The 18347-nt window shown below is 38.4% G+C and overlaps 1 protein-coding gene across 1 annotated transcript in view; it reads left to right on the top strand.

Annotated features, from left to right (window-relative positions):
- Window positions 1-14765, top strand: part of PLPPR5 (phospholipid phosphatase related 5) — a 44686-nt gene extending 29921 nt beyond the window's left edge. The window contains exons 4-6 of the mRNA XM_072867064.1: window positions 3906-4082; window positions 5793-5912; window positions 14658-14765. Of these exons, the coding sequence (XP_072723165.1) occupies window positions 3906-4082; window positions 5793-5912; window positions 14658-14690 (330 nt within the window). The 3' untranslated portion in view covers window positions 14691-14765. The remainder of the gene's footprint in view (window positions 1-3905; window positions 4083-5792; window positions 5913-14657) is intronic.
- The last annotated feature ends 3582 nt before the right edge of the window (window positions 14766-18347 follow it).

Raw genomic sequence — 18347 nt, 5'->3', positions numbered from 1 at the left:
TGGTGTGTCTCTTTGTCAGTCCCCCAGACCATCTGCTTCAGGGAGGACCAAAACAGCAAGCACAGAGGGGATCTTCCTACCTGCATCCCTGCGCCCCAGGCTGATGAAATCGGCTAGGAAAATTAACCTCCCTCCTGGCTGGTGCACCCAGCCTGATGACTGGCTCCACTCTAACTATAATGGGACTCTGGGACCTGTTACATGTGTGTTTGTGTGCATAGACGTTGGTGTGGGTGAGCCTAAAGATAGCTGAAAGAAGATGACTAGGAGGAGCTTGCAGCATAGCCCAGGAGGCCACTTTGTCCTGTACTTGCCATACAATTCCTGTTCTTTTCTTACGTGTTTTGGAATGATTTTGTTTGCGCTACATTTAGGACATACTTCACATGAGTCAGACATGCAACATGACACTTTTGAAAGCTTTCCCTGTACAAGCTAAGTGCTAACACTATGATTATTCCTTATATTATGACCTGAGAAAGTTATGTCAGAAACCTCACAGGTAGCTTTTTCTTTGGTGGTGATGGTGATGATTCTGACTCTTTCAAATACATATTTTCAAAACCACTTCAATTAAAGTTTTTCTTTCAATTTATGAGGTTCTCTGAAGACTTCACTTCCAGCATCTTGAAGACTGAAGGTCAAATGTTAGTGTTTTCTGGAAAATCTAGTAAATATTGGTATATAGAACGATTGGTATATATAACATCCACCTCCTTATATGACTCTCTGCCAGTGTCTACTTGCTAATATCACCTTTATGTCTTTTACATACTAAAATCTTACTTCAGGAAAAAGGAAAAGCAATAGCAGAAGTTCTTCAAGAGAAGATTCACTGCTGATCTTTTGTTGCAGGAGAATGTGCAGCCTGCAAAATCAATTCTAACTGCTGTATCAATACTTGACCTTACATACAAAATCTCTGCTGTTGGTCTTGCTGTGGACTTTTTTAAAATATTTCTTTAATTAGATTCCTCCTCTCCCAATTTCTGTTCTTAAAAGGAATTGAGATGGGCTTGTTCAGTAAACATCTTTAGCCATGTAAAAATTTATGTTGTCATTCATTCTCACTAATGTTTTAAATCACTGAGCTATTTTCCTTTGTTGATACTGCATTTAATATTTATGAAAAGTAAGAGAAGAAAAATCCTGTCATCTTCTCAAGATGTTTATTCTTTGTCAATTACTGACTGTGCTGGTTTATAGCTTTCCTTCCAGAATCAAGAAGAAAACAACTGCTTAATTGTGTTTTATTCTTAGTGAAAATCAGATCTTTGAGTCAACTGTGTTAATATATTGTACTAGAGCTGCAAGAGCTCAAGTTTAAAAATGGAAATCTGTGAATCCTGAGTTGGAAGAATCTACATTTGCTATATGGAGTTTTGCAAATATACAGACTTTTCACTACACCGTTTCAGGAAAAGTTTACCCTGCTTCTATTGATTCTTTAATAATATTTTAATATAATACTGTTCGTAACATCATTGGTGTTGGTTCTTTAAAGAAAAGATAGAAATGGTACCTATGCTGGCAGAACCCTCAGGTTATTTTGAATAATGGACTGGGCATGACAATCTTGACTGCACATATGGGAAGGGTCTTGGCAAATGGAGGTCTTTATTACTCACATGGGGCAGAGCATGAGTCTGCAGTTGTTTCTGCTCACTCAGTGCTTTGAGTGGGGATTTGAAGGACATGCTTGTTTGTGAAAAGATTCTGAGAATTTTCTGCAGAGCACTTTTCAGTTTACTTTTGTATTAAAAATGTTGAAGTTTGACTGAAGTACTACAGAATCAAGTATTTGTATTGTAATGTGTTTTGACTTCATAAAAATTGAGATCATCTTCTTGGGTGATGGCCAGGTGTTATAGATAACTGAAATATATCACTGAGACCTGCCTTAAACAAGCTACATTCTTTTTTGAGTTGATTTTTCCTCCTCAGTAGTCATTTTGATTTAATATGCCACAATACAGAATTAAATGCAGGATAGCTTCCTGCCAACTTCCCTGTGTCAACTTCACCCAAGCTGTATTTGAAATTTGGTGATCTTGCTGCGTATTCAAAATATTAGAATATTTTCCCTGGCACCAGATGTTCTAACGTGTAGTGTAAACGTGGATAATGGTGGTAGTATCCAGGAGTACAATGAGACTCACTAAAATAGATGGTTGCTAAGTAACTCAACATGCACTGCTGTCTCTGTAGCTTGAGGAAAACCAGTGGGGCTAAAAAGCTGGAAATTAAAGTTGCAGTTGTCTTATCAGCATTCCACATGGTAAGAGTAACTCACTGAAGAGACCCTGCAAAAATATAAGGAGCTAGGATAAAAGGATAGTCAGCAAAGGGAGAAACACTATTTCTGAAATGGTCTAGGAAGAAGAGAGGAGAAATGTGGTTTGGAGATACACCCCAAAACTCTCCCCCCCCCCCCCCCAAACCTTTGTTCTGTCTGCATTAGTTGAAAGCTTGCTACTAGTTTGCTGTTCATCACATAAGGTACACTGAAGATGTGTGTGTTGCAGTACTCTGCTGTGATTTTAAGCTTAAGCTTTGATTTTTCCTCTAAGCCATGGATCTTTCTCTAGTGTTTTGAACAAAATTACTGCCAGATGTTGCTCTTCGCAGACAAGCTCTGACCACTACTTTCTTCACTTAATTTGTCATAACTGTGACTACGCTTCCTAGACTTCTTGACTGGATTATTGCAGCACTTCATAAGTGATTACCCAGTAAATTCAGCTGAAGTTTCAGACAGTACAAAAAAACCAAAGGGCCGCCCATTTGTTGGCCAAAAAGGTACTGGTTCTTCAATGCAGATTCATGTGTTTCCCTTTGCAGTTCAGAGTGATGGCAATACACACTTGAAGTCTCTAGTAAAACTCCATAGAAAATATTTGCATTCTTCAATCTAAAAACTTCAGCTCCATCTAAACGTGAAGGTTTTAGGGATTTCAGTGGTTTAATTACAGAAACATCTTCTGCAGAAAGTAAATACTTTTTTCTCAAAAATCTTGTTAGTTGAAGTATAATTTTTCATGGGGGAACTTTCAAGCAGCCTTAATGCCAAGATTCAAGAGAATGGAAATTCAAAGATTTGGTATTCATTTCTTCCATTGGCCCATCAGAGCTTGGAAAGCGCTGGCTTAAAGCTAGTAGTCACTAATGCACCCTTAGGGCAGAAGAGCTGCTCTATCATCAGGCAGTGCTTTTAATTCAGTAGTATTGCACAGGGAGAGTTAGACTGCAAGCAGGGCAGATTGATTTCTTGGAGTTTGATGCATATAAGTTTCTGCATTTAGATTGGCTTGTGTGCTGGGGGGGATTGGTACTGAACATCCTCAGTCACCATCTGTGAAGTACAGGGGTGTATTGGTTCAGCACTGGTTGAAACTCTTACACGTTATTTATACAAGTAGATGCTGGCATTTAGGTCAATTTTCACTGCTTTTTGACATATCTCTAGTTAATCACATGGAGAAGTTGTGTATGAGGAAGAAAGGCATGTGCTAATAAAACCAAGGCCTTGATGTAGCCCCTTTCAGGGTAAAGATCTTTTTCTATTATTGTCAACACTGCAGTGAAAAATCAGCCTCTCTACCTCTCTGCATAAATAAATACATAGATTGGGAGTAATAGGATAGGATTGTCTAATTTGCCTGTTCTTTTGGGGGCTTTTCAGGTTCACATAAAATGTAATTTTGCTGTATGGTCTAATTCTTTTTCTATATCCCTAGGGAAAAGGGTGTGATGACTTTATCTAGTGCTCTACTTTCTTGTTTCTTTACAAAAAAAAAAAAAAAGCCAAATACATATAGTCTATTCAAACAAAATGTAGAGTTTTTAATCACCAATTAGTGGGAGATATCCATCAGTCTTACACTTTCTTCCTTTCTGATTTTCAGATGTATATCACCAACACAGTAAAAGCCAGAGGAACAAGGCTTGCAAAACCTGTTCTGTGTTTGGGCTTAATGTGCTTGGCTTTCCTTACTGGAATCAACAGAGTAGCAGAATATCGAAATCACTGGTCAGATGTAATAGCAGGATTTATAATCGGAATATCTATAGCAGTATTTTTGGTAAGTGTATATGTGTGTCACTTCTGTTTGAAAAAATCAGTGTGTAACTTTGTATCTCTTAAAAAAAATATTGGTAGCTTTGACTTTTCAGACAACTAAATGACAAAAGAGGTGTTTCTAATTTTTGTTTTTAATCAATTATCAGTTTCCTTTACATTTATCTTTAAAATTATCATTTTCCTTTACATTACAAATATCAGTTACATTTACATACACTCAGAAATGTGAAGTCAAGAAAGGACTGATCAAGTGATCTCTTCTGACTTCCTTATAAACCAGACTGTAGCATATCAACCAATAATTTTTGCATCAAGCCCCACTTCAAGCGAGTGTATATCCTTCAGAATAACATCTTGTTATGATTTCATGTATAAAGTATTAAATTCAGTATAGTGATACCTACACTAATCAGAGAATAAGTAGCATTTCTTTTCTGGCTTTAAAGTAACCCTATTGAGTTTCTTTCGTGCTAATTCAGGTTTACATTGAAATTTTATGTTATTCTGTTTCAAAAAGTCATTGTTTAGTCTTTTCATTTTCTGGAACTGTGTTCCAAAACCAGATCGTTAGTCACAGTTCACAATGACTAGTGTCTGTGTCGGAAAGCTGCCACTAACCTATTAATCACCTTCACTGATCACTTCAGTGCAAGACTATGGCATAGAATAGTCACTGCTGTTTACTGCCTGGAAGTTTGTCTGCCTGGCAGCTTGTCATAGTACTAAATACACCTTTGAATTTTTTCCCCATGAAAACACTTTTGAGCTTGATTCTTGGATCTCAAGGTCTTGATCTCAAGATCTTGGATCTGAAGACTTGGCTTGGCTGAAAACTCTCACAGGGGTAGCTGAGGTGGGTGTTTTCACCCCTCAGAAATGTAAGGGCAGCTTTAGGTCTCCTTTAAAATATACCTGCTTGCACTTCCAAACGTTCCCTTCCACACAAGGTGTCTGGGAATTATATTTGGTTGTCCATTTTTAAGAAGTTTTTCCATTCTGTTTGTGCCCCTGAAGTCATAAAAGAGAACAGAATAGAAAATAAATCTGTCGCAGTGTTTTTCTTATATTTTGTGATGTATATTGCATAAACGCCTTTGAGTAGCATGACCTCAAATTTAGTTGTGTTTTGAAGAAAATACAATGGGCAAACGTCGCTGCTCAGCTGAGTGTCTGAATTAGTAGAAACACTAACAAACTGGTATATATCGCACTCCTAAATCCCTGTGTGAGAGTTACTGCTGCCCTGAGCAGGTTTAGAGTTTAGTTTGAACTTGGGGATGGTCCTTGCCTTCTTATTCTCCCTTTCTCACTCTCCATTTGAGAGAGTCTTTGCTGGTCAAACTTAGATGGTACTGGCCCTTCATAGGAATTTAAGGTTATTGCCATATTCTGCTGCACGTGCTCTGGACTTCTATTCATGACATTGCTAATAATCGGTATTCTATTATTCAGCTTCGGTAATGGATTTGCTTTTAGATAAGGGTTTTTTGGTTCTCAGATGATGCGTGTAACAATAAATTGGTTGAAAATCTTTTGTCTTGAAATATTAACTAAGGATTTTCTGTTAAACATGAACTTCACATTTCTGTGTTTCTGCTGTAAGCTGTGACTAAAGCTGGTGTCAGTTCTGCCTAATTATGGATGTCAGGATCAAAGCTCAAAAAAATGAGTTGTTCCGTAGCTGTTCTGTTTATCTTCTAATCCCTTCTAGGTTGTCTGTGTGGTAAATAACTTCAGAGGACGTCAGCCAGAACATGAACATTCTCATATGGATAATCTGGCCCAGATGCCCATGATCAGCATACCCCGAGTAGAAAGCCCTTTAGAAAAGGTAACGTCTGACTTTGTTAAAAACAATTAAATAAAATTTAGCTTTCCTGGAGGGATGATCCCAAGCTATCTTGACAAGAGTGCCAAGGTAATCAGATTTAAAGTAAGGAGACATGGCAGTGAAGGAGAAAGAAGGGAAGAATTAATTCAGAGACGCTCCTTGGAAGACTCTTCATGTCACCTCCAAGAACAATCGCTACGTATCAGTCCAGTGTACTGCTGTAGCCACTGCTAAGTCCGTGGAGTCAGGCTGAGTAGATCTGAGGCCCTCTTTCCTTGTGTTCCTCAAGTAAGTTTGATTAACGTTTTGGCTGAGAGTCCACAGAGCTTGAAGTGCTTAGAAAGAAAATCTACCCCCTGAGCCCAGGGGTTATGCAATTCAGATATGAGTGGCATTTATCCTATTTCTTCAGGGTACGTCCTCAGGCTAGTGTAGCGCATGGGATGCGGTCCCTTCTGGATCAGCTCTGGGGCTTCTATCAGGCACATGCTAGCCCCAGGACAGGGCACCCACTTGGAAACACTGGGGATCTGACATCTGCGCTAGCAGGGCAAACAACTTAATGAACCTGATAATAATAGAGAGTAACATGGGTCATACAGTAAAGGCACAAAAGCCGTGATCTCTTGCCAAAGCAAATGGGATTTTGGACTAGGACATGTGAGTGATAGTCTCCTGGGTATGCCAAGACTTTTTCCATGAGTAAGTATTGCAATGTTTAGTTTCCTGTAATAAAAATTTGTGGTTTTTGAAGATGATATTATACTATGTAAGTGTTAGGTAAGATTATGTCTAAACAATTTTATGAGCAAACAAGCACTGAAATAGATCGCATAACCAAATAAATAAAACACTTTACGCATTTTTACCAGGGGGGAAGTTTGAATTACTAATGCAAAGTTTGAAAGCAATTCTCCTTTTTCTAATTACTTTATCTGTCATTATTTGTTAAAATCTCTTGTGTTATGCCCGTGTTTGAAGATAGTAAACAATTCTACACTGGGTAGGACACCAAAAGTATGTTTCTATGGCATTCTTTTAAACCCGAATTACTCCTGATATTTTTTCATATTAAAGATAAGAAGAAATGTTTTCAACCACTTCCCAGTCTGTCTTAGTCACTTGGAAGTGGTGGAAGTTGTCCTTTAGTAAGAATTGCTGCTAGCCCTGGGTTTGTTATTCCTTTCCTTGAAGGGAAAGATTTCTTTTCAGAATGATCTAACGCGCCTTTTTGAACCAAATGTGTCTAAGCTACTTCTGCTGATATCTTGTCATAAGGAGGTCAGTGTCTCATTTGCTTGAACAAGCATTTAGATGATGAATGTGTATCTTCAAAATAATCCATTCAGTAAACTTTCTGTAAAATGTCAAAACAAAACAAGATGTCAGTTGGCCTAGGACATACCACATTAATAAGAGCATGTCTTATTTATGTGCTAGGCTCTCCTGCAATAGAAGCCATTTCTGCGGCTCAAAAGCCATCATAGGCTTCAATAAATGTACATTCTCTGGCTGTTGAAATTTTTAGTTTTTTTCTGGGGATAAAGACCTCAAGATAACTTAGTATTTGACACCCTTTTGCTCATGATGAACAATGTTCTTTTCCTGAGACTCGGCCTAGGCAAGATTGAGATGTGGGGAAAGCTATGGGAGAGTGTGGAAGGGTGGTGGCAGGAGTAATGTTTGCTCTGCTTGAGGATGACCTCTACCATTTGTGAACTGCCCAGGACTCTATAATATGAACGAGCTTCTTTCCTTCTGAACCCATATTCCTATGGCAGTAGAGGGTAGCTGTTTGCTGTCATGGAATTTCTCTCTAGATAATTAAACTGGAGACTGTCCGCAGGGTGTTACACTTGGTGAGATCTCAGTGTGTGGGTTCATCTTTGCCTATGTTGCAAAGCCTTTCTCCTTTCCAGACAGAGCGGATGAGATGGGAGGATGATAACGTGGAGACTTTGCTGTTTGTTGGGAAATGCTTTCTTCTGTTTCCACTCTCAGAAAGTTTAAATTTGAATTAGCAAATAATTGATGAAAAAGTTACTTACACATAACTTTAGGTGTTGAGGTTTTGTGGATTTTTTCTTTTTTTTAATGTTTAGTCTAAAGTTTTAGATAGAAACCAGACCCTGTTAAATAAAAGGCACTAAGAATAATACTTAATGTGGAACTAAGGTCTAAATTGAGCCATCTCAATTAACTACCATCACTACAAGAATTATTAACTTAGTCTTTGCTTTTTAACTCCCTTACTATTTTACATCCTTTGTTCTCCTCTGGAGAGAGAAGGGTGCTGAATAATTTGTGTGCTACTTGCCTTTGCCTGCTTTAGCCATGTGCAAGTTACTTTTCACTACATTTCATGTTCCAGTTCCATATTCTGAATGCACATACATTTACATTTGGCTTATTTTAAAATCTGTTTTTCCTTATTCTCAGTCTGCAAGCTCCTGTGCCAGTATTAAAGACAGCTTACTGTCAGAAATTAGCTGCTAAGAGTAGCACAAATCCTGACTGACTGAAGTTATCATGGGCTAAGGCAGTGCTAGCATGAAGCAGTACAACTCTGTTATTGGTATTTAAAAACTGTAACTATATGGGTGTCTGGGAGTGAGCAATTCAAAGATGCTGTCTTAAAGAATTACTTCATTAGAAATGCCTACCAGATGGGACCTCAACTCATTGCAATTTTGTAATAAATTCACCCATAAATGAATAAGCACATGGTGCATCACACAGACCTGGAAGCGCCTTATTTTTGTGTTTCCAGATCTGCTGCTTGCTATTCTAGTGCTTTTTCCTGCTGGAGAACGAATGCTGTTGGCATGCTTGGCATGCTCTCCGTGCTGCCACTGTCTGAGCTCTGGTGGAGGTCAAGAGCTACATTTGAAGTGCACTTAAATAGGAATATGTGTACTTGTAATATTCTGAATTGAGCCGTTGCTGGTTAATGACAAGGGTAGATCACTGTTTGCATGACACTTCTGTTTAATTCTGGTGCATGCAGATGATTAAGCTTTTCTGCACAGGTACCCACTTCTCATGCACTGAAATAAGCCATAGTTGCAGAGAGTCTCCTTGAAGAATCCTTGCCAGGGCTGGCTCAGCAATGCAGGCTTATTGCTTTCACCTTAACTACATTCATCCTCAGAATTAATGAAAAGAATGAAAGCCAAGAAACCTCATCACTCACCCATCTGCTCCTTTTTCTCTCCTGTCTCTGACCTTCTCCATCTCTTACAAGACAATTCATGTTTCAGTTAGCTGGCACTCTCCTACAGAGAGGAGGCTCTCTTCCTACCACAGTCAAGGTTAGAGACTCCTGTTCCTTTGCAAGAGTTATTGGGAAATAGGGGTATTCTGGGTGGTACCTGGAAGAGTTTAAAGTTCAGCTTCATCCAGTGCAGTCACAAACTATTTCTTCTGTTTTCTCTTTCAGGGGAGGCTGACATTATTTCATGCTAAAGTCACCTGAAATTGGCCAGGGCTTACAGCGGGCTTGTACAAGTCTTGTAGTAGCTGCTGACTCTCCTACCCTTTTTTTCTTTTTTTTTTTTTTTTAATAAGTATTCTAGCTTTGAAAAAGTCAAATACAAAGGGAACATGGAGCATTTTAGGACTAATTGAGGCTGTAGATAGAATACTGAGGTAGGAGGTCTTAGAAGGAAGTGTTGGGTTAGGAGAGGCACTATGTTTCATCTCCTGTGGGATGAGATGATTACTATATCTGATCATCAGTGCTTTCTGTAGCTGTTCGATATTACTTATTTGCACAGTGGGTTCTTTGCAGTGCTCTGTGCGACAGCTAAGCTGCATTTATCCCTAAAGTCTCTGCTTGGCATTCCTTCATAGGGCTACTGCTGTCAGCAATGCCCAAACCATGTTCCCAAACACAGTCACCATTCCTTGTTACAATGAGGTTTCTTATACCCCACCATAGGACTGACTCACCAGCATGACTGTGAACTAGAAACAGATAGTTTAGGGTCTCTCCCCCCCCCCCCCAGACCCCCCTTGTGACACAGCCATTTCTAAGTTTTAATGGTGGTAAGTATTTGGAATTCCTCTCGCAATATGTGACATTCTTGTTGCCTATCATACCAATTGCTAGGGACTATCAGGGTTAATTGTCTCAAAAATCTTGTTGAGTTTGACACTATAATTCTTGTTCTATTGTGTATGTGCCAAAGATAATGGTGGTGATGATAAAACATTTTAACAATAGTAAGTATAGATATTGCAATAGATTCTGATAGTATTTTAAGACTGGGGAAGCTTTCCCCTTCTGTTTTTAAGGTATAATGTTTTTTCTGTTTACTCCATCTTGATGATTCATGGGACATAGAACAGCTTTTTCACGGTGTCAGAAAAGGGTATTTTTAATTTTAATTCTCAGTGTTACTGCTTTTTCCTTGGTCTTAAGCATTTTGGTACTAAGAAGTCTTTCACTGGTATGTGCACTTTTGTACACACAGCGTGGCCTAGGGCGGCCGCTCTGGTCCCTGGGACTCTGCAGGGAGACTGATCGCCTGTCACTGAGCTCCCAGGCTCAGCAAAACACAAAGATGTTTCAGCTCATCATACTACAGGCAAATGGGGGAGAGGGTTTGTGTCTATTTCTTTTGCTTCAAAATATTTTAGTGAGGAAGTATCCAAATACTGTTGTGCTTAATGTCCAAAAGTGTACATAGGTATGCATATGGTGTCTTAGTACATGTATGTCTACCTCCAGGACGGCTTGACTAGAGGCCATGTGCTTACATTAGCTTATAGGCAGGTTTTCAGATTTCTGTTGTCATAATGGTTCTCTCTTGATAATACAGTATGTTAAAGGAGATATAATACAACCTTGTTTCACACACAGAAACACATACCCAGGAGAGGCAGCTCATAAAAGACCATAAGCAATTTTGTTTCAATGTCAAGCATTTGAATTTGAATTCATGTCCTGCTCTTCTGCTTAAATCTACTTCTGGGGGATTGTACAAGAATTATTTCTGTGTGAATGCAAACTGTGATTACCACATCTAATGTTCAAATAAAATAATATTTAAACATAGGAAACAGAACAATATATTCAGTGTGACCTCCTCAAATATACGTGTTGTAGGTGTTACAGAATCCAGGTATTAGTAACAATCAAGAAGATCCTTTGCAACGAAATTCCCTCAAAGCACGTATCATCAGGTTCTTCTCCTGGATATCAGGAATGGACCGTTTTGAACATCTTCATATAAGGCAATAAACGTATGTGCGCAAGAGCGCACATGGGTGTTTGTGTGTGGAATTGAAGCAAAGGCAGTTGCAGTGTGGTGGCAGCATTCTGTGCAGGTCTGCAACATTTTAAATGGGAAATTTCACTTGAACTCATTCTTTTCTTTAAAAATGGGATGCATCCAGTAGAAGCATAAAATATACTTTGCTGACCCAGAGAATTGTATGATAATATTATTATTATTGTATGATAAATTATCATTTGCCTGAACTATTACAGTAGTATTTTTCTATTAACAAACATTTTTTTCTATTAACAAACATTAACAAACATATTTTTCTATTAATAAAGTATTTCTTTTAACAAACTCCACTGTATGAAGGACTACAAACAATTTTTCAAATTCCTGTTTTCAAAAATGGAAAAATCTTTTTTAGGATGATGACTATTTTTGTATATTTCTAACTGTATTCATGAGAGCAGAACAGAAAAATTTCAGGTAAAAAATATTTAATATATGTAATGAAAACTGCAAACCACAAAAAAGTTGTCACGGATTTTTTTCAATCCTTTAACATTAAAGAATAGCTTGTAAACAGAAATTAATTAAAATCTTAACAGAAGGTATACAGGTATGGATCGTTTCCCCCCAGAAACCTGCACTCAAGGCTTAGCCTTTAGCTTTCATTGTTCTGTTAGTGGTGTGAGAGCATGGTTACGAAGCATGCCGTGTTCACATGGTGCTGACACCAAGCTGATACTGTCAATTTAGAATGAATAATACAAAGCTGGCGTGCCTGTCTGTGAAACTGCTGCCGTTGAGCAGACCCTCAGCATACTGTAATTCTTTTGAGTACTGTAGGGAAAATCATTTCCCATGGAGTTGGATAAGCCGAGGTCTTGTGCATGGTTTTTTGCTTGTCTCCTGCATCTGTGTGAATCTGTTTGCTGATGGTGGTTAGTATCTCACACCGAACTTTGTCACAATAAATCTAAGCAGAAGTAAAAGAGCATAATAAGAGAGTTGAAATGCAGTTACTCGAGGGATGCTGTTTGTTTACTTTTTTTCTGTAAAGAGTCTCAGCAAGGCTTATTTGTAGTTTTGCCTGAGACGATAACATATGAGAAAGCATGAATACCCAGACAGTTGCATGCATCTGTATCAGTGCTTCTTGCCATCGGCAAGTGATTAATTTTGACCTAGTTACACATCACCCTGCTGTGTCCATTGGAAATGAATTGACAAGTCTTCACTAGGGTCCAAATCAATAGCTCCACAACTGGTAGCTTAGCAGTTCCCTCTGAGGGTTTATTGAGGAAGGGGGATTTTCTTCTGTGTTATTATATCCCATGCTCTGCATGTCCTTCCAAGGATGGTGATCTGCTCATTTTGGAAGTACAGCTGGCAGGAGTGTGAACCACGTTCTCCTTTCCTAAGTAATAGTTATCCAGTCCTGAATTAATGCCACATGAAAGAGCATTTGGTTCTCTGCATCACAGACAAATGTGTGTCACTTAGAGAAAGGGATAGCACGTAGCAGGACTTGAAAGAATTGATTAGAATAAACAACAAGGAAATTTTTTTCCGCTAATTCTTCATTTTTAAACCATCTTACTTCTCAACAAAGTGAACAATTTTAGGCTGAGGCTAGTTTAAGCTGACAGGATAACTTTCCGGTCTAAATAAGGAAAAATAAAGTAAAAACTGCAAAGAAAATGTCATAATAGCCTCACAGGAACTCCGGAGTCATTGAGGTTGCCCAGTGTATCGTCTTTCCTGTACTGAAAGCAGAAGATGGTCAGACAACTAAAATGCTTTGAAATGTGAATGTTTTGTTTTCTAATTAGGAAATCGAATTTTGCTTTTCTTCTGCAGAATAAAAATCTGGAAACAATGACATTTGCTAATATTGTTTACTGAAAACATTTTCACAGAAAGTTGCACACTGATTTTTTTTTTTCTAATGCTTTTTAAAAAATCTGCTTGCTATGGTTTAATCATTGTTATTTGTTTAAAATATATTCATTCTGTTTTGGAGAAGAGTGTACATAGATGCTTCCTATTCGGTGGTGTTCTCTTATGAAAGCTGTCATAAAATAAAGCAAGAACATTGCTAGAGCTAAAATGCATGTGAGAGGGGAGGGGGAAGAGAGCTCCTCCTCCTGGACACAGTACAGTTATGGCACAGTGAGAGAGGGAGCAAAGCTGCCAGCCTTGTTTGGAGAGGGGGGAATAAGAGGTGGTTCTCCTGTGCTCCCACTCAGGGTACTTCTAAATTCCTTCCTGTAATGTGAAAATCAAAGATGCCTGCCTGGCTCCCCCCGCACAGACTGATAGACAAATATCCAGACAGTTTAAAGAAGGACTGAGAAATATAAACTTGGGTAGTGGCCACCGTTTCTCTCCAGCACTTTCTATGGTGTCTGATAAGGGCTTTTCTGAAGGATTTAGAACAGCTTCCCTTAAGAAAAAAATGGGAGATCTGTCCCACTCTCCATGAGTTATCCACATCCTTCCTCCTCTTCAGCTTACACCTCTTCTGACTTTGGTCTGCTCCAGGACGGGAGGAGATGAGAGAAATCTGCAGTGCTTTGCGCGGTATTATTTTTCTCTGCACTTTTGTGCTGGGGAGCAAACACGTGGCTTAACATCAAGATTCCCCTTATTAATTTTACACCTTGCATGTTTTATAAGAATTGGTGGCAGCCAAGGGTACTGTGTGCCTAAAGGGAACGTACAGTTCCTTTGGATCCTGCACGTCACTGTGCAGTTGAGTCTTCACCTACCAAATGTTTGCAAGAGGCACTTGCTTAGGCTAGAGCATGAAAAAGTAGCAAAGCTTTTTGGGACGCTGCAGTTTTACTGTGTAGAATCACACGTAGTATATTTACATTCTGATACACATCTTCGTGTTCGTAAGAATCGTCCTGTTGAAGGAAAGAGGAGAATAACATTGCAAATGAAGAGGACACTGTAGTGATTCTGAAAAAGAAATTTTGAATAAGAGTTCTCAACTGCTGAATGCACTTTTGTTGTAGCATTTTGCTACTTGATTCTGTGCCATCGAGCTCATGGGGAGCAATTAATCTTTAAAAAAATGCAACAATAAAATTGTATTAACACTGAAATAGAATATTATAATCTGTCAGAAACTGCCATTTTACTTTCTAGGGATTTTGCTTTAAATTATGAATAAGGTAGCAATAAAAGTACAGCTAACTCAATTATTCGCATTGTTACTTAATTTTAAAAACCCCATCTAAAACTAAGATATTGTAGAACCATCACAACTAATTACTTTGTTCAGCATACTTACATATCCAGTCTTTCAGTGGTTAACAAAGAATTGTTATGGGAGTGAGTGAGAGCACTGCAGTGAAAACCAGTTTTGTGTACATCATCCTGCAATAGTCTCCAAGCATAAGGCTGTCCCTACAGCAGAAGAGGCAAAAATGTTCACAATGGCGACTGATGTCTATCTGTGTCGTTTCTGGGTTTTTTATCTGTTTGTTTTTCCTTTAACTCGTAGAACCACATCACGGCCTTTGCAGAAGTCACATGATGTTGACGCTGATGTATATTCACTCCATTGGACTTCATCTCTTTTCACAGCCCACACATGATAATTGCAGTGTATAAAAAATAAGAAATTTCTAGAAGTCCTATTTCTGACTTGATTTTTACATCATTAAAATGATACCAACATTTTGAAGAATTCTTAAATATTAGAACGTCACTTTACTTTCTAGCAAAAATATTAACTGTTTACTTTTTGATGGAATGGGATAAACTGAGCACTAGTTATATTTATCTGACAATACCCTCTATTTTGGCTTCTCATTGTTTTTAATGGTTCATGTACCTATTCTAACACTACTTCATATTTTGATTTGACTTTGATTTTTAAAATCTGCATTTTTAATTCAGCATGAATTTGTTTCCATTTGAGGCAATTTCAGTGTATAAAAACTAGACAATATTACGTTCTGTATGAAAATGCTGTTTGCACATTGTATTACGCTGTATTCCATGTAAGATATCATTCCAACAGTATGTTATATGTAAGACTGGTGCTTCTGCTTTTGAAGAGAAAAAAAATGCCAATTTTTACTGTAATAAGTATTGTATCATAATTAAAAGTTTATTTATTTGGATATTTTCCTGACATAATTGTAGTTGAATTGTTGTTTTGTAGTTCTTGAATGTCTTGGATGATATATATGTACCTAGGTTAAAAGAAATGAAAATAATATAGAAAGTTTGATCATTGATATATTCTTTATTACTAATGATATCCCATGAACAGTTAAGGGCTCCATTCTTACTCAGTATATCTGATGGGAAGCCGTGCTATTCATAAATTGTTTAAACAAATTATTCAAGGAAGCCTGCATCTTCTCATATTTGTTGTACACCCTGATATTATGCTGGGAGAATGGGTGCTAAGATAAGAAAAGGGTCACTGGCTTAGTGAGAAAAAGTGCATATGAGTTTCTGCTCTCCATTTTCATGTTGGAGCACTCATGGAAAAAACAAAATGGCTTCATTAATTTTCTCCAGCCTAAGTGACCAGGACAGGCAGACTTTGTCTCTACAAATCTTTCTATCTCCGTTTGTGTTTCAGGGCCATATTCTTGCAAAACAAATCCTCTGTGAGTCTGTGCGGTGTCGACGAATTGATTTTTCTTCAACACCGGGCAATGTTATCATATCTCTGTTATCGCTGTGAATAATCAAATTGAGTCTCCCCTTCAAAAGACAGCCTTGCTGACTATTCATAGTGAAGTTGTCCTATAAAAATTGAGCACCAAATGGATCTGAATATTGTAGATGCTGAAGATGCTCTTAACATCTGCCAGAAAGTTTTCCTCTGGCCACAGCTGATACAATGCTAGCACTATAGGCACATTGAGAATAGTAATGTTCAGTGCAGGCTGTTGAACATTCTAGGCCTTAAATTTTCCATAATTCAGTGTATTTTCTGGGCATTAATCATTGTTAGAAGATGTTTGAAACATAAGGCTGTAGAATCAGGTATTTTTTTTCTATGATGAATTTTAATGCTTTCCCACATAGTCATCCAGGTAACACCTGCTTTTTACTTTTTATTTTAACCTCTGCTTTCACTAAAATGCAGCCACCTCAATAATGCTTGGCAAACAGGGCAAGGCCAAGTCATCTTTGAGTGCAATAGAGCATATCTCACAAAGTCATTGTGCTAAGCTGAGAATTAGAGAATAAATACATCAGTGGGGAGAAAAGTCCTAGAATAGAGCCCTTAGCTACAAGAACGTTACTTCGGTTATTGAAAATCCAACTTTATTAGACTATCAGCTGTGTTTACAAAATTGTAGTAGGTCCAAAGTTTGTATCACCATGTTAGGCACACTTACCCTTCTCTTAGTCTAGCTATTTAGGGTCCAAGGTACTAATGATTTCTCTGTGTGCAGATTTAAATGAAATCTTCACTCATTTTTGCATGGTAGCAAACCTGCATTTTTTATATCTGATTTATAAGATTACCAAGAGATTCTTTTATGTTAAAAGAGATGACTCCTTTTCAGTGTACTGTATATCATCAGCTTGTAACTAGTCTCTTTCTCTCTCAGGATCTTTCCCAGTCAAATATTTGGGTTAAATTTATCATATTATCTCTGTGAACCAGCAGTGAGAAAACAAAAAGAGAGACACTCTGCTGTATAATGTATTTTTAAATAAAATAATTTTTCATTCATATGTAGTGTATTTTTTTTAGATATCTGCTCTAGATATATTTTCGTTGATAGTGTACATATAATTAAATTATGATTTTAAGTCAACTGCATTTGGTGATGTTTCACAATTAACCAGGAATCCCCAGTTAACTACCTTCCCTTAGAGGTGGTTCTGGTGAAATTGAAAAGCAAGAGAGGAAGAGCAGTATTGCAGAAGAGTCCACAGCCTGTTGGTGAAGGACTCTCCCCAGGATGTCGACCGGCCAAGCTCCAGACCCTACTTTGATTGATTTTCAGAAGTGGCAAGAATTTATCTCTCCCACACCTGTACCTCTCCACTGCCCTGGAGCTTGGGCCTTCGCTCTTCCATTCTGGACCCGAAAAAGCTTTCAGTAGGAACAGTTTGCCAAAACAAAAGTAAGTTGGTGTTTTCTCACTAAAATGGCTTTTTGGTGGTTGCTTTTAAAAAAATCCCAGTAAGGAGCCTATGCAAGGAGAGAAGCAAGCATCATCCCTCATTCAGGGAATATTCGGGTGCAGAGTGGTTCCTAATAAAAACACTGTGGTTGAACCATTTCAGTGGTTTTGAATGCAGCTGGTTTTATGATCCTCGTGGACGTTTTCTATGTGTACTTCAGTGAAACAGCTCCACTCTATTTATAAATGAGATGTTTAAGAAGCATCTCTAATGCTGTATGCTGCTGTGCTCCTAAAAATGGAATTCATAAGGCATATGGGGACACCAGCTGGGCTCGTATCCATACCATTTTAGATTCTCTTATATGTATTCTGCTGTTTGTTCATAATCATGAACTGCATAAGACATACGGCAATAGCATCTGGGCTCACATCTCTTCAGCTTTTAAAAATGTTCATTTTAACAATATGTATTAAAAGAGGATAATTTTGGTATTTTTCAGCTGCAATTTTCTTTGCTGTTTGCTGTTGCCTTCTAATTTTGTTGCTGTCCAAGATCACAGTGAGTGCAACAGTCCATTTGCACATTGTTAGCAGCGAGCTTTTTATACTCTTCTTAAGTCTAATTTTGGTATTTCTGAGGCTTGCCATGCAGAAAGCAGAGTGCATTACATTTTAGGAACAGATAACCTGAGCCTGTTTTGATCAGATACATCCCTGGCCATCTGCATAGCCTTGGCCTTGGGGACACTCGGGAGCATTTGCAGGTGGAAGGGCGAGCAGAGCTCCAGACCTCTCAGCCCTGCAGCACCTCCCTCCAGGCACACCAAGAGCATTTTCACCAGGCTCTGCCTCTGACAGCTGACTTGCCCCCAACACACCAGACTTACCTGCTGTACACCAGCACTTTTCATCTCCCCTCAAGTATCTTTGAGAAACTGGACAGATCAGGCAAGATACCGTGCCCTCACCCCAAAGTGTGCTACAAGCACGACTGCAGCTGGAGCCACTGGCTGCCCCGTTCTCACTTGGACAAGTGGAAAGCCAGATGAAGGAGGACCTAGCATGGCTTCAGCTTTTGGCCTTCT

The sequence above is a fragment of the Ciconia boyciana genome, chromosome 7, assembly GCF_034638445.1.
Source record: "Ciconia boyciana chromosome 7, ASM3463844v1, whole genome shotgun sequence".
Classification (NCBI taxonomy): Eukaryota; Metazoa; Chordata; class Aves; order Ciconiiformes; family Ciconiidae; genus Ciconia; species Ciconia boyciana.
The sequence above is the reverse complement of the archived record's forward strand: the minus strand, read 5'-3'. Positions and strand labels throughout refer to the sequence as shown.